Source organism: Corythoichthys intestinalis, chromosome 2 (genome assembly GCF_030265065.1).
Source record: "Corythoichthys intestinalis isolate RoL2023-P3 chromosome 2, ASM3026506v1, whole genome shotgun sequence".
Taxonomy (NCBI): Eukaryota; Metazoa; Chordata; class Actinopteri; order Syngnathiformes; family Syngnathidae; genus Corythoichthys; species Corythoichthys intestinalis.
Window position 1 is genome coordinate 75,758,972 of NC_080396.1, and position 23,941 is coordinate 75,782,912.

Below are 23,941 nucleotides of genomic sequence, written 5' to 3' on the forward strand. Positions count from 1 at the left end.
TTTTACTCACTCGAAGATCCATGAATTAGACCGATCCCATGGCAATGTGTCAGCCGCGAGCAGGCCGTTGATTCCACAAAATAGACTGATCCGAAAAGCCGCTGTGGGACCGGTGAATAAAAAAAATAGACAGATCCGAAACCAATATTGCAGACGCAGTGGGACCGTCAAATCCAGAAAATAGACGGATCCCTTACATGACTGAGGATCCAGGAAAAATGTTCGGGCGCCAGTTGTAACGCGGGGTCGGTAGGATACGTGCATACAGGGACCAAAAAGGGGGATAAGCTTCCACTTGTGCACATTTATTCACTAAAAATAATAATTCCACCTTGACCACTCACTTCACTCCCCTTGTTTCCATTTGACTGGAAATTGCATCCAAAAGCAGCACATCGTGGCATTTTACTTCGCGAGTTTAGGCAGCAATAAGCAATTGTTGAACACGCTACACATTTGGAAAGATCCCAGTGACGTCATCACTGCGAGCACGCAAACCACGGCGCCAACTAACGGTCAAAATATGTAGTAAATATTATAAAATATTGCCATTGATTTAACATTTTATGTGTTCCTAAAACATATTTTAGTACAAGAGAACAATTGTGGTTTATCAGAGCCTATATGTATTTAAAGTAAAGGATCACTTTAACATGGAGCAGCTGGATTCAGCTAGGTTCAATGAGTTATGTCATATTCACTGTTGCAAGCAGAGGGCAGTGTATTCACCCAAATCAATAAAACTGAATACAAACACTCTTAAAACAAACCTAAACCAGTCAGCGAGTCGCGTCCTCCAATTTAGGACTAATCCAAGCCCCTGGAAAACGCCTCGCCAGCCAATCATGTCCGTTGCCCTGCCTTTTTTCAGACCCTCAAAGAAGGTTAACATTGCGTTACTCTTTCACTTCACACTTGATGGTGGTAAGCCACTACTGTAGTCACATCTGCCCTTATGCACGGATTCTGCTTACCAAATGGAAGCTAAATTCTTTTGTTCAATTAAAATGTTAACCACAGAAAAATATTTATTTATTTTGAGGCAATATCGCCCAGCCCTAGCGCAAGCACTCAGACGCTAAATTGAAATGACAGTTTCATCCAAATTTTTCTCTCTCATTCTACTTTTGGGTAATTCTCATCCTGCGAGTATCATTCTTCTGTTCTAGTTTTAAGACGTGATATGAAGAGGCACGCCAAGTAAAATAGAACAGTTCACTGGGGATTAAACGCCGAATGAGACAAAGTCGGAAAAAGCCTATGACAGCACTATATAAAGCGCTGCAAATGAGGCCATACAGGAGTTTTCACGCTGCACAAGCTGACGCCACATCTTCATTATAAGTTTTAAGAGCTTACAATAATCTAGTTTTTATATTGATAATTTCATTGTTTTTTGCACAATATAATTAGATGTTGTTTGACCATATAACAAGAATGAAAATTGGATGAACTAAAACCTAACAAAATATGAACTGAACTGAAGCTTTGAGTTCCTCAACACCTCCAGGATTTGGAGATGATCTGCAGAGAGGATCGGGTTCAAATGATTCCTCATGTATGTTTGTGTTTTTCATTTCATGTGACTTACAGTGGGGAGAACAAGTATTTGATACACTGCCGATTTTGCTGGTTTTCCCACTTGCAAGCCATGTAGAGGTCTGTAATTTGTATCATAAGTTCTCTTCAACTGTGAGGGACAGAATCTAATACAAAAATCCAGAAAATCATTGTATAATTTTTAAATAATAAATTTGTATATAACTGCATGAAATAAGTATTTGATACATTACCAGCTAGTAAATATTTCGGCTCTTAGTTCTTTTTTAAGAACCCCTCCTGTTTTCCACTCATTACCGGAAGTAACTGCACCTGTTTGAACTTGTTACCTGTATAAAAGACACCTGTTCACATGCTCAAACAAACAACTCCAACCTATCCACAATGGCCAAGACCAAATAGCTGTGTAAGGACATCAGGGATAAAAAAAAATAGACCTGCACAAGGCTGGGATGGGCTACAGGATAATAAGCAAGCAGCTTGGTGAGAAGGTAACAACTGTTGGAGCGATTATTAGAAAATGGAAGAAGTTCAAGTTGACGGTCAATCTGCCTCGTTCTAGGGCTCCATGCAAGATCTCACCTCGTGGGGCATAACTGATCATGAGGAAGGGGAGGGATCAGCCCAGAACTACACGGCAGGACCTGGTCAATGACCTGAAGAGAGCTGGAACCACAGTCTCGAAGAAAACCATCGGAAACACATTACGCCGTCATGGATTAAAATTCTACAGCGCACGCAAGGTCCCACTGCTGAAGCCAGTGCATGACCAGACACGTCTGAAGTTTGCCACTGACCATCTGGATGATCCAGAGGAGCAATGGGAGAAGGTCATGTGGTCGGATGAGACCAAAATTTAACTTTTTGGTCTAAACTCGGCTCATCATATTTGGAGGAAAAAGAAGGATGAGTACAACCCCAAGAACACCATCCCAACCGTGAAACATGGAGGAGGAAACATCATTTTTTGGGGCTGCTTCTCTGCCAAGGGTACAGGACGACTGCACCGTATAGAGGGGAGGATGGATGGGGGTATGTATCGCCAGATCTTGGCTGACAACCTCCTTCCTTCAGTGAGAGCCCTGAAAATGGGTCGTGGCTGGGTCTTCCAGCATGACAACGACCCAAAGCACACAGCCAAGGCAACTAAAGAGTGGCTCCGTAAGAAGCATCTTAAGGTCCTGGAGTGGCCTAGCCAGTCACCAAATCTGAACCCGATAGAAAATCTATGGAGGGAGCTGAAAGTCCGTGTTGCCCGGCAGCAGCCCCGAAACCTGAAGGCTCTGGAGAAGATCTGCATGGAGGAGTGGGCCAAAATCCCTGCTGCAGTGTATGGAAACCTTGTCAAGGACTACAGGAAACATTTGGTATCTGTAATAGCAAACAAAGTTTTCTGTACCAAATGTTAAGTTTGATTTTTGTGATGTATCAAATACTTATTTCATGCAATTAAATGCAAATTTATTATTTAAAAATCATACAACGTGATTGTGATACAAATTACAGACCTCTACATGCTTTGCAAGTGGGAAAACCAGCAAAATCGGCAGTGTATCAAATACTTGTTCTCCCCACTGTTAATACAAATACGGTGGTATACAAAAGTTTGGGCGCCCCTGATCATTTTTAGGATTTTGATTTGTAAATCCCTGATTATTTGGAACAAAAATTTCAGTTATTAAATATATCATATAGCAGATGAACACTGTAATAATTGAGAACTGAAATGAAGTTTATAGGATAAACAGATAGTGTGTAATAATTATTTCAACAACAACAACAAAAAAAGGCTGGTGCATAAATTTGGGCACCCTTGTCTTTATATTGATTAGAAAATCTTTCATCCTAATTTTTGGAACTAAAAATTTCTTTGATAAGCTGACTGACCTTCACCTACACACATAGGTAAAGCCTATCATGAAAAATGGTATTTAAGGTGACAAATTGCAAATTGTTCTCCTCTTTGCATCATCTCTGTAGAGTGGATACACGCGAGCCTCGAAACAGCCGTCAAACTATCTTAAAGAAAATATTATTCAACACTATAGATTAGGGCAGGGGTCGGGAACCTTTTTGGCTGAGAGAGCCATAAACACCACATTTTTTAAAATGTAATTCCGTGGGAGCCATACAATTTGTTTAAAACTAAAAATACGAGTAATGTGTGCATTTTATGTAATTTCAACATTTTTAAAGTACAATAAGTCTCTGAATTCTTTTTAATAAGATTGTTATGCTGTTCGTAATCAATGATGAGTATTTCTTACCATTAATGCGACATCTGGTGCTGCATGGTGTTGCTGATGGCTTTGTAGTCTGGTTGAGACTTGATGAGGTTAAGCGTCATGCAGGCTTTCAGAAACTTAGGATACGTCTCTTTTCATGTTCACAAAGAAACGACACGAATCCTCTGTTTTTTCCAACCATACACGGAGCACCATCAGTGCACACCGAAACAAATTTGTCCATTGGTAGATTTTTTTCTTTAGCGAACTCAATGAAGGATTTGAATAAATCCTCCACTCTTGTTGTCCCTTGCATAGCCAAAACTGCCAGACTTTCCTCATGTAGTTCGTCACTGACAACATACCTTGCGATCACGCTGAACTGTGATAAATTGCTTATGTCCGTTGTCTCATCCAAAGCGAGTGAAAAAAATGGAGCCGAATTTATGTCCTTCATGCGTTGCCTCAATTTGATTTGACATCATTATGGTACGATCGTGAACAGTTCTTGCTGACACGGGCATGTCTTTTATCCGTTTAATAATCTTGTCTTTACCAGAAGTCGGCAAAAAGTTCATTGGCAGCATCAAGCATGATTGCTTTGGTGTACTCCCCATCTGTAAATGGCTTCCCGTTTCTCACAATTGCTAAAGCGCCAGCAAAACTAGCCGAATTCCAATCACCTTGTTTGGTCCAAACGCGGAGTTGCTACTGACTAACTTGCACTCTTGTAAGAAGTTCTTGACATGCTTTCTTCCTGTTGTCCCCCGCTAGATATTTCGATGCAAATATTGTATGGCAGGTGTCGAAGTGCTGCTTTATATTTGACCTTTTCATAGATGCAATTTTATCATTGCATATTAGACACACCGCAGAACCTACTCTCTCCACAAAGGCAGATTCCTCTGTCCATTCCTGCTGAAAAGTACGATACTCCTCGTCTTTTTTTCTTTTTGCCATCTTCTCAAAAGGGTTTCTAAAATGAGCGGGAAAACGAAACTAAAACCGTGGGAAAATGACTACGCACGTGCGCACATCGGCCGCTCTTTTTGACAGCAAAATAGCGACCCCACTCGATCAGTGTCTGCCTCATCTGCGTTGTCAATGCGATTGATAGACAGATAAATACATAGACGCAACGACATGTATGTTTGCCACTTTCCCACTAAAATAACTGCGAACCGGCTATCTAGTCGCCGGGGATCGTCGCCGTTTTCAAGTCAACTAAGGAGTATAACTAAGCTTTTTTTTTTTTTTTTTTTTTTTTTTGGATGCGGCCGTCAAAAGAGCCAGATATGGCTCGCGAGCCATAGGTTCCCGACCCCTGGTTTAGGGGAATGATACAAAAAGCTGTCACAGACATTTCAGCTGTTAGTTTCCACTGTGAGGAACATAGTAAGGAAATGGAAGACCTCAGGCACAGTTAAATTAAGATCGGCAGGCCAAGTAAAATCTCGGCTAAGCAGAGGCAGAGGATGGTGAGAAGAGTCAAATTGAACCACAGACCAGCTCCAAAGAACTACAAACATAATTTTGCTGCAGATGGTGTCACTGTGCAACTTTCAGGTATTCAGTGTTGTTTGCACAATGAGATGAATGAGCTGAATGGGAGAGTAATGCAGACGGATGAAGCCTTTTTTGTGCACATGCCACAAAGAGTTGCTTGAGGTAGGCCAAAGCACATCTGGATAAACCAGCCTCATTTTGGAATAGGAAAAATTAAATTACTAGGTGAAGGGTATAGTTACTTTTCTCGCAGATACCGTATCACTGTTTGCATTAGTCTAACACATTTATTATAGCAAAACATTTAATCATAGTGTAGGCAGACTTCACTCCATGCCCTTTGACACAGTAAAACGAAGCAGCTTATCAGCCTTCGCCTGATAAGCGACGAAAAAACGTCATCAGCTCTTCGGTGGGGTCAGAACACCCCCGCCCTACCAAGGTAACATATTGATAGCTCGAAGCCTTAGACATCAATGCATGCCGAACCCCAGTTGTCGTGGCAACCACAACCCAGGCACGAAAGATGACACGAACTTGATCGCCCAAACCTGCCACAGAAAGAGGATCCAAAGACAACACCCAGGCACGCCTTCCGCCCAGCCCACTCCACCGCAGCTTTCAAAAGACTGAACATTTAGCGAAGAACTGTCGCTTCTCGAGGACATTTCGATGCATCCGTTATTTTGCTGACCCTGGATCCAGTAGTGCCTCTGCGTCGTCTGTTTTGCCTTGCTGTTTGATCACTGTCAACGAATAAATTGTCAACCTGTTTTCGGTGAGCCTTCCCCAAACTTTTGGAACTTGGAGTCAGTGCAAAGGGTTAACACCGGAGTGAACACGCGGAGTTTGGCCCTCCCGGCCTACTTGCTTGAGCTGCGCCAGTGCAACGCCCTCTAGTTCAGCTGTCGCTGTTCCGGGGGCTTAGCTGGGAGGCCGAATTCCTTTATAGGGAATAGCAAGGGGCGGTATGGATGGAGTATGAAGAACACAGCATTCCAAGACAAACACTTGCTACGCACAGTAAAATTTGGTGGTGGTTCCATCATGTGTTGGGGCTACGTGTCCAGCGCAATCACTGGCAATCTTGTTAAGGTTGTAGGTCTCATGGATTCGAATCAATACCAACAGATTCTTCAAACAATGTTCCAGAGCCAATGACAAAGTACAAGTTGCGCAGGGGCAGAATATTTCAACTAGACAATGACCCTAAACATGAGTCAGGTGTAACCCAGGTTAACATAGTCTCACTAAATCAAGATTCCATTGATAAAGACAACCATTAAAAGAATACATAGTTTAAACATTAAATGAAAAATGTTTAAAAATCCATGTTTGAAAAAGATTTTTAACCTGCTAAGGTCAAAATGTTAACAATTATTTAGTTGAAATTAAAAAATATATATATAACTTTCCGCTAGACTTTTATTTTGAAAATCTCAATTGGCAAAATGCACTAACATGGAAACTTGTAGAATGCGCTAAACTTCACCGCTGTTGCTCACACCTGATTGAGGAAAGAAAGGGGTGTATTTTCGGATTATACTCAAGCTTTGTTCATATTGGTGACAAAACCACTTTGCTGAAAGGAACTTAGGGATTAAAGGCTTGATTCAGAAGCGACTGAAAAATTGTTGAAGTCAAAATTTCCAACTGAGAGACAAGATGGCGAGCTATCCAAAGAAGACCCGTTGACCCGATATAGCAAATACGCCATTGAGGCTTGTCATGGCGGCGCGCACAGACGCAGCGGCCCGGAGCTCCTTTTATGTTTACACTTTGTTGGTGGTGCTGTGTGTGATTTCACACGGTTTTTGCACATTTCAGTACACTAAAGACGAACTCCTACAACTGCGCGGAGATTATCGGCTGTCCGTAGAGCAGCGGTCTCAAACCGACTCCACAAAGGGCCGCAGTGGGTCCTGGTTTTTGTTCCAACAGATCCAGCACAAATAGTTCAACCAATGAGGTTTCTACTAACATAAGCAGCACCTGATTGCAATCAACTGATTACACTTGTAAGAAACCAGATTGGTGAAAAGGTATTTGTCTCGTTTGGTTGGAATGAAATCCAGTACCCCCTGCGGCCCTTTGAGGACCGGTTTGAGACCACTGCCGTAGAGTATTTTATCCCCCCGGAGATTGCAAGAACATCCCCGGGGAAACCCGCTGCAACAGGCCGGGGGAGGAGGCGCTGTGAGCGGAAGCAGAAGAGAGGCAAGCGCGGGGGCGTGTGGGCCCGGCTTAAGGCTAGCCCTTTCAAACCACCACTGCCGACCATCTTTCTCTCTAACGCGAGGTCGATCCGTCACAAGCTGGATGAGATACGTTTGCAGATGGCGACGCGAAGGACTTTAAATCAATGTTCGTGTCTGATTTTCTCCGAGACCTGGCTAGACAGCTCCATTCCAGACGCGGCTATCTAGCTAACTAGCCGCACCGCCTACCGGGCCGACAGGACCGCGGACTCTGGTAATAAGACCGGCGGGGGACTTTGCATCTACATAAACAACTCCTGGTGCACGAATGTCACGGTAATGGAGAAACTGTGTAGTTCAGAGGCAGAACTGTTATTGTTAAAGTGTCGACCATTCTATCTCCCGCGTGAATTCTCGTGTGTTTACATCTACGCCGTTTACATTCCACCCGATGCTAACGCTAAGCTAGCGCTAGCACAAGTGAGCAGCAGCTGCCACAACAGCCTGGCAGCACATCCAGACTGCGTTTTCATTGCAGCTGGGGACTTTAATCACACGGATTTAAAATCAGTGCTTCACAAATTCCACCGAAATGTGAAGTGTGCCACCAGAGGAGATAGAACTTTGGACCAGGTGTACACTAACGTAGCGGATGCATACAGAGCCCAGGTCTATCCTCACCTGGGCCTGTCAGACCACCTCTCTCTTCTGCTACATCCACTGTATACACCAAAGATCAAGAGCGCTGGGATTACAGTAAAAACAGTGAGAACCTGGCCGGAGGATGCTGTTCATATGCTCCAGGACTGTTTCCACCACACTGACTGGGATGTATTTAAAGAGCACGACACAGATAATCGCACCTCACTGGAGAATTACACCTCTACTGTTTTGGACTACATCTGCTTCTGTGTGGACAATGTCACAGGCTGGAAAGAGTTCCGTGTGTTTCCTAATACACCACCATGGATGACACATGAGGTAAAACAACTTATACGGGAAGGGGACACTGCATTCTACACTGGTGATCAGGAGGCATACAGGGCTGCTCGGGCTAATCTCAGGAGGGGCATCAATACTGCCAAGCACCACCACCAGAGGCGTATTGAGGCCAGGTTAGAAAACACCACAAACCCGAGGCAGATCTGGGAGGGCATCAGGGCCATCACGGACTACAATAGGAAACCACCACCACCCTCAGCTGACAGTCCCACTCTCGCTGAGGACTTAAACCTTTTTTATGCCCGTTTTGACAGGGACAATAAAGACGCCGTCCTGCCCCCCCTCTCCTCGTCCGACCCCGCTCCTGTCCTGAGCGCGCATGAGGTGAGATGTGTCCTCCACCACATTAACACCAGGAAGGCGGCTGGTCCAGATGGAGTACTGGGCCGGGTGCTAAAGGACTGTGCCGCGGAGCTGACAGACGTCTTCACCTACATTTTCAACACCTCACTGTCCTGCTCTCTGGTCCCTGCCTGCTTTAAAGCAGCCACAATCGTCCCTCTCCCAAAACAGTCCAACGTCACATGTCTCAATGACTACAGACCTGTGGCTCTCACCCCCATCCCCGCCAAATGCCTGGAGAGACTGGTCATCAAGCACATTAAAGCTGCAATACCGCCTTCACTTGACCCACACCAATTTGCATACAGAGGGAACCGTTCAACTGAGGACGCCATCGCCACAGTGCTGCACACACTTTTAGTGCACCTGGAGCATAAAAACACCTATGCACGGCTCCTCTTTGTGGACTACAGTTCTGCTTTTAACACCATCCGGCCGTTCAAACTCCGGTCCAAACTTCACCAACTGGGCCTAGACACCACCCTGTGCAACTGGACTGTGGACTTTTTGACTAATCGCACACAGAGTGTCACAGTGGGCAAAAACACCTCCTCCACTCTCACCATCAACACCGGGGCCCCTCAAGGGTGTGTCCTGAGCCCTCTGCTTTACACCCTGTACACTCATGACTGCTCCGCCTCCTCTGCATCCAACCTCATCGTCAAGTTTGCCGACGACACCACAGTGCTCGGACTCATCTCCGACGACGATGAAACGGACTACAGAAGAGAGGTGCAACATCTGGAGTCATGGTGTCACAAAAACAACTTGGCTCTAAACACAAAGAAAACCAAGGAGATCGTGGTGGATTTCCGTAAGGGGAGTCACATCATCCATCAGCCTCTTACTATCGGCAACGATGTGGTGGAGAGGGTGAGAAGCTTCAAATTCCTGGGGGTAACAGTGACTGAGGACCTGTCCTGGGGGGACCACATCTCCACAGCGGTGGGCAAGGCACAATAACGCCTCTATTACCTGAGGAAGCTGAAGAGCACTAACATCCCCAGACCACTGATGGTGAACTTTTACAACTGTGCCATCAGCAGTGTTCTGACATACGGATTTTTAGTGTGGTTTTCCAGCTGCACTAAGGCAGACCAGCAGGCGCTCCAGCGCGTGGTGAAAGCTGCCGGGAGAATCATAGGAATGACTCTCCCTGAGATCAGCACCATCTACTCCACTCGCTGTTTGAGAAGAGTGCACAACATCCTGCGAGACCAGCACCATCCTGCTCACAGTCTTTTCCACCTGCTGCCCTCAGGGAGAAGGTACAGGTCCATACAGGCCAGAACATCACGACTGTCCATCAGTCTGTACCCACAGGCTGTGAGGCTACTGAACTCTGCCCCTCTCCCCTCTCTGCACCCCTCTTACGGACAATAATCCACATCCACCAACAACAATAACTCTGAGCTGGTTTGCATTGTTGCAGTATGTCACTATCCACTATTTCCTCATCCCTGACACTTACCCATTGGTTGACAACCAGTAGGCTGTACTTGATTATACTTGATTAACTTATCTGGGTTTTGCACTGATTTTTGCCTGTTTTCAACTGGTATATTTTTGCTCTGCACTTTAGCACTGACACGACCTCATGCTGCTGTTGAATCTTTGCTGTACATATGTCCAAAACTGTGTCAATGTTTACACTTGTTACTGATGGGTATTTATTTTATGGGTTTGCACTTTGCACTTTACCAACTTAGCTGTATGAGCTGGATGGATGCTCCAAACAAAGTTTCGTTGTGCTTTCTTTGTAACAATGACAATAAATATTCTGCACCTGAATCTGAACTGTGCCTCACACAGGAGCGAGACGCACGCACGACTTCTATTTGGCATCCTTCAACCTGGTGGGATCCACCATATTTTTGTTACCCAGCGGAGGTTTTTTTTTTTTTTTTTGCTGCTTTGCACCACCAGAAAAACTGGACAAAAGACATTGCTATAGCAATATGCAGATAGACTCCTTTCTATTGGAGCCGTTCAGCCTTTTGTTGAATTTGTTTTAAGTTTACTATATTTGTCATTTTTATTCTTTATGCATCTGTCTTTAATACATGAAGTGTTATTGCCTTAAAAATTTTGTTGATCAACCAAAGAAAAACGTTTGATGAGAAAAAGTGAATATTGAAACTCAAAATAGAATCCAAACATTACCTATAAAATTGAGGAAGTTGAAGAAAACAATTGATTAAAAAAAAAAAATTAAAAAAAAAAAAAAAAAAAGGGTTGATAACTATATCCTACCAATAATCAAAACTAAACAATTAAAAGGTAGGAAGAGATCTTTAAGGAAAACTTTGATTTATCAATAAGGAAATTAAAAATTCTTCTTTTTTTGAAATTTGTATTTTTTTTCAATTTTTATGTTAACTTATGTCCATTGTGTGTGTGTTTTATATATTAAAAATAGGCCGGCAGCTCAAATCCATTACTTGTCTATGTCATTTATTTGGTTTATGCATTCACTGCTTCAGTAGTCAAACCTAGCACTGGTACATATTTAATTTGACTTCAATTACTTCATAGGTGTTAGCGCCCACGACCTTCCGACTGATACACTTTTTCCAATCAGAGTAAAGAGTACACAAATTAGCTCCAGTCAGCTATATTGCAATGAGAATCTTCAGATGAATCAAAAAAGTACAACTTATTAATTTAAAAAATGACATTCTGGGCACTTTCAGTGCAAATTGTTGTGTGAACCTGGTAAAATGGCTTTTTGGAATTCAACCAACTTCAAGTCACAATTTCTCAGAGCTAAAACATCGTAGCAAAATGCATGATAGGTCATTGGAAAGATGATCCCTGAGCCTCAATTTTGAAAAATGGGTCATTGTGACACTCAATTTGCTATACCAGGTCACAAATGACAAACACAATTTGTCTGAGTTAATATCTGAGTTGCCTTATAAGTTTAAAGATCGCTTACAACCTATCATTTTTAGCTCAAGAGATGCTGTGTAATGAGGGGAAAAAGAAATAAAATATAACTGTGGGACTCTGCATGTTAATGGGAATGAGGTATGAAGTCATAGACCTGGTGAAAATGCATTCCTGCCGGAACCCTCAGAGGCTGAGAGAGTGAAATAGACTTGACTCACAGCAGTCGTGATGTGAGATATTTTGTTCGCATGTGGGAGGACATGCTTGCTTCTCAAGTCCACTGTGTTGTTAAACTGACAAGTGCTTGTGGCAAATTGTGCTACACAAGCAGATGTTTCGAAGTAATCATCAACACTCTTAGGCTTGGGTAACACTGTCAGTGAAGGCATTGATGTAAATATGAGGGCGAGTAAAAAAAAAGATCGGTACATTGTTCGAAGGGCGTAACTTCGAGTTGAACATTGGAGGGGTTAGGATTTCCACCTGAAGCAGGTCTGACTGGACAAAATTTAGATTGGCAGACAGATGACAAGGACGTCAAGGGAAGCTCAGCTTCCTCCAAAATGTCAAAAAATAAGTGATCAAATGTATACTATTGTGTGTACATTGTAACGGTCACTTCTGTGATCATCTTTGTTCCTTAGGACATCCCCCACACGGTGGCGCCTCTGTATGTTCAGTTTCTTCTTCAGTTGCTACCTACTTTTTGGCGAGCCAAGTGTGATCATGTGTGCGTGGTCCATTGCACTCCCGAGTGACGAGTGGTTGAGCTGGATTTATTTATTTTTTTGTGTATTAAAAGTGCATAAGTGGAAGTCTGCTCCCTTTTTTACTTTTTATGCACTTATCCGGCCCTGCCACGCGTTACAACATGTCATTGGCTAAATATGCAAAAAATCAGAATTGTGCATTAAGACCTGCGGTATAAACCTAGCCTAAGTGTGGATATGTTGACATCCTATTCTATGTTACCTGATCGCTATTCCTGGTACCGACAATCTCGCTACCTGAGTGTGTTGAATTGCACCCAGTTATGCGTGAACCTACTCAGACGTGTGATAGTTCTGCAGAAAAGTGGAAATGCTACGAAGGAGGGGTGCCAGAGGGCCCCAGCACCGCCCTAGCCAATCAGGAGGGGGACCGATAGCGGCCCACAGCTCCGGCAAAGGGACCACCGCCATCCCCCCAGGACCCAGGGCAGTCCCCCAGACCATCCCAAACCCAATAACCAGCCATCAGGGAAGGGATAATGGGACGTACTAGCACCTTCCATTAACCAATCCTCCGCCGCAACCCCCCCAACTGACGTGACACCACATGGGACCTTCACAGCCCACTAGGCCCAGGGCAGGAAAGGATCTCCACCGGGAGGGGGGGGCGACACCTCCGGATCCCCGACCGTGCAACCGACAGCCCAGATGATGATGAGGCCCTGCCCTGGGAGACCCACCATAAAAATTGTGGGACCCACCTACCTCCGTATTACAGTGGCTGCCAGGTCCCTGACTGGAAGCCAATACCCAACACCGTGATGAGATTATAAGGGGAGGGTAGTGCAGTGTGGTAAGGCTTTGTGGTTACTTACTTAATTATGATAAAATCCTGCAGTTGAGCGGAGATCTCAAGAAACTTGCAGTGATTGGTGATGTTGCTGATGTTTGTCAGTATTACTTTCTTTTTATAGGTTTCCCCCACTTCAAAATCCTAAAATAGATGTCAAACGATATAAATAATAGAGCCCTAAAAATAGCTAACGTGCGGCTGTTCTTTTGTGTTATACCTTAAAAAGGATGACTTCTGGTTTACTGGTGAAAGAGGGCCCTTTTATCTGCTTACCAACACCTTTTTTGGGCGTTTTTCTGAGCTTCGGGCAGACCACTGCAGCTGTTTTCTTCTCATTCAAAGGGAGCTGTAAGTGATGAAATGATATTTACTAAAGAATCCAATAACGTTTTAATAATATAATACAATGAAATCAAAGGTCACTGCCATTACATAAAAGCTGCTTAACATAGTGAAGCCCCTGTAGATGAAAAGCAGTTTGTAGTTGTGTAAAAATGAATTCATCTTAAAGTGCCTGTGACACAAAAAAAACAATGTTTATTTCATATTACAGATGGTATTTTATGCTCTTGAATGAAATGGACCGCTTGGATGTGTGTGGAAGCGATCGATATATTTTTTCAATTTTGTGAATCTCGCGCCATGAAAATGAGTGACTTCCCGATCGAGTCTCGGGTTGGGGAAGAAGGCGAATGTGACGTCAGCCGAGTAACCAACTCACAATACAGTAAGGGTGTAATGGTACATGGATTTGTATTGAACCGTTACGGTACGTGGTGCTCGGTTCGGAACGGTGGCATACCGAACGAGTTTCTGACGTAATGTAACCCTTACTTTTCGAGGATGTGAGTCGATCGGGTTACAGTTTCTTTGTGTAGATTATATTTACTCCGTCTTCTCTACTATAATGAGGACCAACACGGTAGGACAGTATAACCCAGAAACGTCAACGGCGCGACAACGTGGCCGCCGCGAGAAAGCAGTGAAACGCGAGCGTTAAAGTCAATCAGCCAATGCACACCAGTCGCAATGCGGCCACGTGTTAGACGCGTCCCAGAAAGCGGCTCAACACGACGCGCGTGAAAAGGACGGCAGAGTTTATTATTTGACGCGAGACGCGACCCTCCTACGTCAATACTACTACCGGTAGCTAGGATCGGGCAGACCGGAAGTCACTCGTGTATCTCTTGAGTGGTAGATCGGGGCATAGTTGACTTGTTTTTATTTATTTACTGCTGTCTTCTCTGCTATAATAATAACCAACACGGCCCCGTGTTCAATACAAAACCCTCCTACCACAACAAAACAAGTAGAAACTAATATTCACATAGGAACTAAAGTTATACAACATAAAATATACAATATAAAAGAATACTATACCGCATTTGTAAAATTTAAACACATAATAAAATAAATAATAGCCCCTTTAAATAAAATAAATTGAAATGAGCTAAAACACCTGTAATCAAATAATAAGAATTATAAACAGATCCTGCTTACACAATTAAATTTATCAATTTCTGTGTGGCGCTTTAACTTGAGAAAATCCACCAATAAAGCTTTTGAAAACCGTTCATAGGAAAAAAAAATGATTCATTGAGGCATTTCATTTGTAAAATACATGTTAAAATCTTTGTCATTGGGATTGCTTTTCTATTTAGCGCAGGACTTATTTTTTTCTTCTTTCTTACAGAAAGAAAGCTGATCAATACGTGGGGTCTGAAAGGCAAATTGTTGTTGGATTATCTTTAAATACCCGCTACTTTCTAGCTTTGTATAGGCTAATGTTCCTATTGTTGAAAGCACAAAGGTGTGTAATAAACAACTAGCACATTTATATTTTGCATTTTGTTTTCTTACTGTACCGAAAATGAACCGAACTGTGACCTCAAAACCAAGGTACGTATTGAACTGAGATTTTTGTGTACTAAGTAAGTAAGCTACGTGTTTTATGTTATATCAACTACTGGGATCATGGCATTTTGTGGGTGACAATGCTCCCTGTCCACCGAAAAGGCCATTCTGCCGACGACCGGAAGCTTGTCGCACACTATGGTCGCCAGCCGATAATGGGGTGCCCGCCGATAGAGCACTATCTTCGGCTTGGGCCCGGGGATCTCCCCGCTCTCGTCTCCGGTTCTCGATTGTATAGAATTCCACACCCCTTCGTCCTCTTCGCTTGCCTGCCTATAGAGCACTATCCTCGGCTTGGGCCTGGGGAGCCCCCCGCTGTCGTCTATAGTTCTCGATTGTGTCGAGACTTTCACCCCCCTCAGCCCTCTTCACGTGCCCGCCTAGAGAGCGCTATACTCGACTTGGGCTCAGGCATCCACACGATCTTATGTCGGTCGGTTCGTCCATCGAGAATGCGCCATTTTCGGCGTTCATTCCCCTCTGCGTCCCTAGCGACAAGCACTGCCTGTCTGCCGGGGCCGTAGCAGAACGACGAGCCGAAACTTGCTCGCCGCCTGGGGAAGATTTGGGAGGGAGGTGGTCGATTGGTGAAGACAATCAACCCCGCTGCCGTGTTTGACATGAGTCGGGGTAGTTTTGTGTGATTTTTCATTTTAGAAAGGCAAGAAAAAGACTTCGAAAAGCTGCTCGGGTCGGGTTAGCATGTCGGCTAGATGTCACGCCTCCTGTTTTGTTTACACTCTTTCCTCCGTCTCTGAAGCCAGAGCAGGGAAATGACAAAAACCGGACCAACTCCGGTGGCATAAAATACTGTTCGGGAGGTTTAAGAAGTCGGCAGTTTGGAACATTTTGCAGTAACTTTGCTTTGTCGTACTGAATAGAGGCATTTTTAATATTTCAGATTCCATTGAGCATGACCAATGCTCTAGCAGATAAAAAGACTATCCTGTAAAAACAGGGGTTCCCAAACTTTTCCACATTGGGCCGCTGTGGGTGCTGGATTTGTTTCCAACAAAACAGGATGACACATGTGTACCAATCTGGTGTTTTACAAGTGTAATCAGTTGATTGTAGTCAGGTGCTGCTTGTTTTAGCAGAAACCTCATTGGTTAAACGGTCTGTGCTCAATCGGCAGGAACAAAAACCAGGACCCACAGGGGTCCTTAAGGACCGGTTTGGGAACCACTGCTGTAAAAATATTGAAGTAGACAGATTAAAACAATTAGGACATTTTGCTACTCTCTGTTGCCTTTTCCTTGTTCTGAATCTTCCCCCTCAGTGGGCTGAATTCTAAATCAGCTGAAATTGTTACTCTGCCGAAGTCATCACTCAGATGGAGGCGCTAGTGCGCTAATATGACAGGAAGGGCTAAACGGCAGATTAAAAGACTAATTTCTTGTCATCTGCGCTTTGGCAAATTGTTGTATATAGTCGAATCGTCTCAAAATATGATTTTAATTCACATAATAATGCTATTTAAGATTTTTTTTATGGTGCAACAGTCACGTTAAACTAAAACACAATGATTTATTGTTCTGCAGGAGCCAGTGGTAACCTACTGCATTAGAGATGTGCCCGATATTGTTATTTCTAGAAGTTCTGAATCGGGTGAAACGTAATTTGAAGTATTAACTCACTGGCTGCTGTTTACTGCTTCACTTCAAGTAGTCCAACAGATGACTGAAATTTGAAAAAGTGATGTTTTCATCTTTTTAGAGGCATTATTAAAATGTGGTATTTGATCATCTGCCCGGCAGTAATGTATCAATTCATGAGCACGCTTCTATCGCTGCACTCGTCTATTACCCGTCATTAACTATGCTGAGACGGCCCTTTGATGAGGGTACGAGTCGGGTCCGTAAGATCACTTACACTCCACTTGTCGCACGCTCAGGCCTCGGAGCTGCACATGCAGTGGCCCGCTCCTAGGCATCAAAGGCACCAGCAAAATGTGAAATGATGCCTGTCGCCCTACATTTCGTGTGTGGGTTGCTGGATGAGCTCGAGAGCCAACACACCTCCGTAGGGGCGAACTAGAAGTTACACCGCAGCGAGTGCCACAGAGCTGGCGTCGAGCGAAGCAATTCATTCTGCAGCACACTGTGGTTCAACACACTTACAGTACTACAGCTACACTGCTTTTGTTTTTGCTTTTGCCGCAGCAAAACATTTTTTTTTTTAACCTGTCCTGTTCAGCTGCTTAGACAGACAGAATGGGAATCTGAGTGTACTTATAGACTGAACAGTTCTTATCTGCAATATAGGAGTTTGCTATACTTCCATCATGGTTTTTCATTTTGTTTTATTTATTAGAAGAAAGCAACAGAGAGGAAGGGGGTTATAGGGGACAGAAAGGAAGAAAGCTGACAGAAGAGAAGAAAAACAACAACAAGAAATACACTATTACACGCCTATTAACCCTAAGAACATAGTGGTGCTTTTGTAGTCTAATAATAATTACCTGTGGACACCCTCTGTGTGTGTGTGTGTGTGGGGGGGTGTATCCAAGGGAAAAGAGGAGGGAAAGTAAGTCAAAAGAAACATGATTAGAGAGAGAATTACACAATTCTGGCAATGTGAGGTGGGGAACTCAGTTTTATGAAAAACACCTGTAAGAGTTGAGTGGTTGACATCCTACTCAATGTTACCTGATCGCCAATCCTGGCACTGAAAATCTCATTTACCTGAATGTGCCTATTTGCATTTAGTCATGCGTGAACCCACTTCAACGTGTGATAGTCATGCAGAAAAATGGAAATGCTGCACGGAGTTCGTCAGGGGACCCTGGCACCGCACCCGCCAACCGAGCGGGTGCGAGCGTGGCACGCCCTAAACCTCACAACTCCGGCCAGTGGAGGCTGTATGTGATCAGATCGGAACATCTATATGAAATACTGTATTTATTTATCTATTTTTTATAATTGGGGAGAAAGAATCCGCGATGGACTGAGGGCGCGATGTTTGAAGCGCGAAGTAGCGAGAGATCACTGAAATTTTCCTATGACCTCAGATGAAGTTGTTCTTATTTTTCACTGAAAAACCTTGACTTTGTTACATTTACCATTATTAAAGCATCCATTGGGGCATCACAATATAATTAGCCATAAAACGTTAAGTCCACGAATGCATATTCATACAATAATGCATTATTGAATTCTGATTACTTCCTTTCAGTAACGAGCAATCTAAGGCGTTCACTTCTCCAAACCAGTAATCTGATTTAAGTGAGTTTCCTTAGTTTCTGTGCATTATTATTTTTCTATTGCCTCATAAAGTATGTAGAATGAAGACCATTTCTAGACATGTATGAAGAGCATTTTGAACACAATATGTTAGAAAGGTTTCCACTACGTGCTCGTTTCAATGGTAACCGCTCATTGTTACTTCCTGTTTGAGTCACACGCGCTACGGGTTTTGGGCCTCGTGAGGATTGCGGGTGCACCTTTGAGCCGAGTGCAGCCACCTGTTAAGATGTGTGGGGAAATGTTGATCTGTGTGTGTCCCTGAATGTACGTGAGTATTTCTCCTTCACTCTGGAGGGTTCCAGCAATAGGTTGGAGCCGCTACATGCACGGCTGTTTAGTAGCTTTTCCGTTACAATTGCGTGTAGTCATCGGCGAGCATTGTTTACATAATATTTGTGTTGCATATTTATGCTGTGAGTTGACGTGTTCGTTTAGCATCTTTGGGATGTGTTGTAAGTCCTATTGAATGTCAAGTGCTTAGTTGCCGCCACGTTTTGTGGCCAAATTGACCGCGTATGTGTACGGCGCACTTCGGGTTGTGTGGGCGCGCATTCGCGCCAGCCCCACCTTTGTGTTTATTTCACTATGCAATTAACTTGTGTGTTGTTGATTATTTTGTAGTCAATTTGCATTGTTTTACATCAGCACCAATATGCTGCCCCTAAACCCTAATCCAAAGTTCAGAATTTTTGACATTACGCTTAATCTTTGAGTTAGCGGGGAGTTAACTACCGTAATTTTCTGACTATAAGACGCACCTAACTATAGGCCACCACCCACCAAATGTGACACGAAAACAAAATGTGTTCATAGGTAAGCCTCACTGGACTACAAGTCGCAGCTTTCCTCGCTGTATTATATATTTACACAAAAGGAAATTAACCGGAACACTATTTGACAAGACCAAATGAACCACCATGAAGCTTAGAACCAATTGGCTGTAAAGCTCCATTGCTTCAAGATGCTTCATTTGGCCATCACTGCTCCCTGGGGGAGACAGTCAACCTCTGCTGCCACCTGTGTCGTCCAACATGCCTCCTATCATGCATTGCAGCGCATTGGATGTAAATAACAATCAAAATTCATGCTCTGTGCTAATTATTTCTTCACTGTTCCAGTTGTTTTATTAATTGCTCGCTATGGTATTTCATAACACTTTATTTGACAGTGGCGCCATAAGACTGTCATTAGACGATCATACTTATGGCTTGACACTGTCATGAGCATTAATTAATGCTTATAACAGATGTCATTTAGTGATGATCTCACTTTTGAATGGATGTAAAAGATACGAGCTGGACATAAATGGAGTTAGTGACATAATTTGCCGGATGACACTTAATGACACCTGTCATAAGCATTCAGTAATGCCCATGATAGTGTCATGTCATAATTATGACGGTTATATGACAGTCTTATGACGCTGCTAGCAAATAAAGCATTACCGACTAACCCAAATAAATCAACAAATTAGCTGCAATGGACTATAAACCGCAAGATTCAAAATGAGAGCAAAAAGTAGCGGCTTAGAGTCAGAAAAATTACGTTAGAGTTGATTTCAACAAATTCCATGCAGTTTGTCAGCTATTTGTTAGTTTCAGGGCTCCGAAGTGGCTAAGCTAGCGCAAGTCAATGGTGGTTGAAATCAACTTCATCGACTACTTAAACCCCCGGTAAGCCTAATGTGAAAAATTCTGATCTTCCCCTTTAAATTCAATTATCGGAAAGTCATTTACACGCGATGACATTTTACTGTTGTCATTCTTATGATGAGGCAGCAAAGGGAGAAAAATTGGTAAAAAAATAACCGATAAATTACTTTTAAAGTAACTTACTCTGATAATAAATTAATCAGTAACTAGATTACTTTATTGAGGCGTAATCAGTAATTAAATTACTTTTTCAAGTAATCTGTGACAACACTGGTAATAATTACACTGCGAAGTGAAGAGTGCGTGAGTTAAGCGGCAGGCTATCGTGTGTCGGGCCCCGCCCCACTACACCATTTTTTTTAGCATTCAGTTGATCATTTCACCTTATAACTTTGGTCCCAAAGCCCACAGAACTCAGGCTCTTCAAGGCTATCGGGGAGGCTCAGGTGCTGCATTTCCTTCTCGATGATGTCTTCCTGGTACTCTGAATCTGACGAGGAGCCGCTCGCACTTAACTTTCTTAACTTAGAGGAAACAGGTTATCAGTCTTTTTGCTGCACAAATAGCATCACACGTTATGAGATCCCCCCTCACTGTTGTGTCTCTCTCCGTGCCTGACGGGTGTACCGAATCCAGGTAACGCAGCAGCCTCTCTTTTATCCTGCCCGGGGATAAGATTTTTTGACCAGGTTTGGTTTTGGGCTGTGGTGCCTGGCGTGCTTTTCTGTTCTTCACCAGCTGCTCCTCGAGGAGCTTGTCCACAATCTCTACTCTCCTCGCCTTTTGTCTCTCCTTGAATTCCCTGTGAAGAGCACATCGACGGATTATACAGAAACGGGGTCATGTATACCTCTGCGCACAGCGAAAGAAAACACCTACACACTGTTCAGTGGAGTGGGAGTAAAGGACATGCATGTGGGAGAGCAGCAGAAAGGTAAAGGAGCCGTATGGTTTTGCACATCATATTTTTTCTAATTAGCAAAAATTCCAATCACATGAAAACAATCCTGACTAGGCATTTTCTTTGAAATTTTGTGGAACTTGCTCGAGCTCAGAGTGGCTGGAAAACAGTCCACTTATTGCATAATGTTGGTGAAATTTATTTCTAAATTCTCAAGAGAGCAAACTGGGAAGGGAAAGACGTACTCTTGCTGCCGTTTCACTTCCTCGTCTCGTTTTTGTTGGTATATGTGCCTGGTGCTGTTGAGGCCTTGGGCGTGCATGGATTCTTTCAGACGCTTCTCTTGCCTTTCTTTCTTCAGGGTGTTTGCTTTGGCTCGGCTCTGCCTGACCCGTAGGTTTTCCTGAAGAAACAGCACAAGGTTTAGGAGGCAACACAAACACAAACTACAGATGCCCATGGACATTTACACATTTTGAATGTAAAACCTTAATTTTTCGGTACCAAGATTCGGACCATTGGTGGCATGGAGAAGTCTGATCATCAAAAACACTGAAGTACAACTCCTCTTTCTACCTAAAAAGTCATTTACGCGATTTGTTTCGAAATACATATGAAAATGTGCAAAGAGTGAGCACAATTTAGTACTGAGTTGCTCATTAAACTCTTGTTCACCACCTCAGCCCGCAGGATTTTTATTTTTTGGTAGGCCAAAACATTATCTACTACCAGGGGCGTGACTAGGTTTTAAGAACAGGGAGGCTTAGCCCCCAGAAGATGTAAGGATGTAAGTGAACTACAGCTGTCGTACATCTGTCGTAAACGCGTCAACGAGCACAACATCCCGTCGTCGGTTAATGAAGGGTTAAAAAAAAAAATGCGTGGAAAGTTGCGAATGGCGGACACTCAGTATGCAAGAGGGGAAAGCGGTACAAAGCCAAAAAAGCGCACCAGAGTGGCCAAAACATTGACTTATTTCAACGAAACAAAGGAGGGTACACTGTTGTGTCCGTTTTTTTCAATGCCAAGCTTGTATACCAGGCTGCATGTCGGCCATGAATGAACACCTAAAGCGCCATCACCCAGTTGTAATTTTGAAAGACGACAGGAGACAACAAGCTGGCAGATCGTAAGTTCATATAACTAACGACATTTTTTACTGAAGTTGCCAAGCCTGTCACGATATGCAAAAAGTCCATTTAATTTTTTTAATTAAAAAAAAAAAAAAAAAATTAAACCTTGTCCTGTTCAGCTGCTAGAGAGAATGGAATTCGAAGTGTCCGGTTGGTCTGAACAGTTTTAATGTTTCACATTGGGTGTCTGACATACTCCCGTTGTGATCATTCAACATACCTCGTTTATTCAGACGAAGCAGCGAACAGGAAGGGGTTATGGGGGCACAGTAGAAAAGAAAAGAAACACAAGATGAGAAACAAAAGAAACAAACAACAAGAAATGCATCGAACGCCTACTCTAACTATGAATATGTTGGTGCTATCATTAGCTAGATGTATTTGTGGTTGACACCATGTGGGGGGCCTGTTGACCAGGGAAAGGGGGGGGGTCTATAAGATAAGTGATTGGGAGGGGTGGAGTGTACACAAATCAGTTCTGTGACCCAGAAACTAGTTCGTGTGAATCTGGCAACCGACCCTATGCTGCCCCATTGCCAATCCCGGCACCGAGGCTCCCCACCCGGCGCGCCCAATCACATCCAGCCGTGCGCGAGCCCCATCAAACATGCGACAGCCACCCCAGGGCCACGGCTCCCACCCAGCCAGCCCGAGGAAGGAGGGCGGGCGGGTTAGGGTTAGCTAGGGTTAGCCCATTCCTCCTCCCGCAGCCCTGCAAAGGGGCCATTGTCACCCCCCAGGGATCCAGGGTGGTCCGCCGGGCCACTCGTGCCTCCATCAACTGGTCTTCAAGGATGGAAAGAGGGGACGCACCATCATAAGGTCGCAAAAAGTCCATTTATTGCACGGTAAATAAAAATGATGGCGGTAATTTTCCCGGCTGCGTTTTATCGCCGTGTGCATGCATACATTTGTGCGTGGTGTACGTGTGTGTGCTGATGGCATATGAGACTCCAGTTCCTTTCACAGATGTTTATTGGTCATCAACATGCCATAGAAATGGCATGTTGAAAGGTTCAGACATACAAAATAAGGAAACACATCTATATTAAACACGTTAGCATTGCTACAGTGAGGCTAATAGGGAAAAAGACTAATATAAGGGTGCGCCAAAAAAAATAAATTATTAGATTCATCAAGATTCGACGCGTGATGATTCGATTACGATTCATAAATGTTCATAAACAATGATTTTCCCAAATAACTTAATGACAGCCTGCTGCTAGTGGAACGAAATTCAAGACACGTCTGCCACCCGGACACATAAAGGGATGCACAAGGTTAAGATGGCTGCAGCGGAAGTTACTGAGCGAAAAATTACTCTTTTTCAAAAGACTCGAAAATACATTTGTGTATGAGACAGGCAAGCGCGCTTTGTCGCTGTCGCGCTTTGGGTCCTCTTCTGTTATAGTTATTTTTTAGACCAAGAGTAGAAAAGAAATAGTTATTTCTTCTTTGCCTTTCAGTTGTCCAGCAGTAAGTTCAAGTCGTGTTGATTGGAAAATGTCCCTAGTGTGTTGCTAAGTCCCCTGTGCGTCTATAAGATGTGAATACACAAACCCTCTTCTACTGTTTAGCCTTCATTGTTGTTGTTTTTGAGATGTTACTGTTAGCTCAGAAAGCTATGCAAATTAGCGAATTCGCTAACGTGTTAATTTGTGCATTGTTTGGTGGTGTACAAAAGTTACTCCAGATTTAGAACGTGTAAAACCAGGATTAAGTACAGCGGTAAAACTACAAACATGCTAAGTAGTTGCTAAATGTTTTAGCAGCTTCTTGTGTAAAAAACAAACAAACAAAAAAAAAGC

General features: G+C 43.5%; 1 protein-coding gene across 3 annotated transcripts in view; it reads right to left on the reverse strand.

Moving 5' to 3' along the window:
• cfap74 (cilia and flagella associated protein 74) overlaps positions 1–23,941 on the reverse strand; it is a 344,912-nt gene that overhangs the window by 288,314 nt on the left and 32,657 nt on the right. For all 3 annotated transcript variants that reach the window (XM_057817725.1, XM_057817734.1, XM_057817717.1), the window contains 5 exons: positions 21,246–21,403; positions 20,694–20,901; positions 20,483–20,623; positions 13,506–13,634; positions 13,311–13,429 (listed from right to left, as the gene is read on the reverse strand). In XM_057817725.1, coding sequence (XP_057673708.1) covers positions 13,311–13,429; positions 13,506–13,634; positions 20,483–20,623; positions 20,694–20,901; positions 21,246–21,403 — 755 coding nt within the window. The remainder of the gene's footprint in view (positions 1–13,310; positions 13,430–13,505; positions 13,635–20,482; positions 20,624–20,693; positions 20,902–21,245; positions 21,404–23,941) is intronic.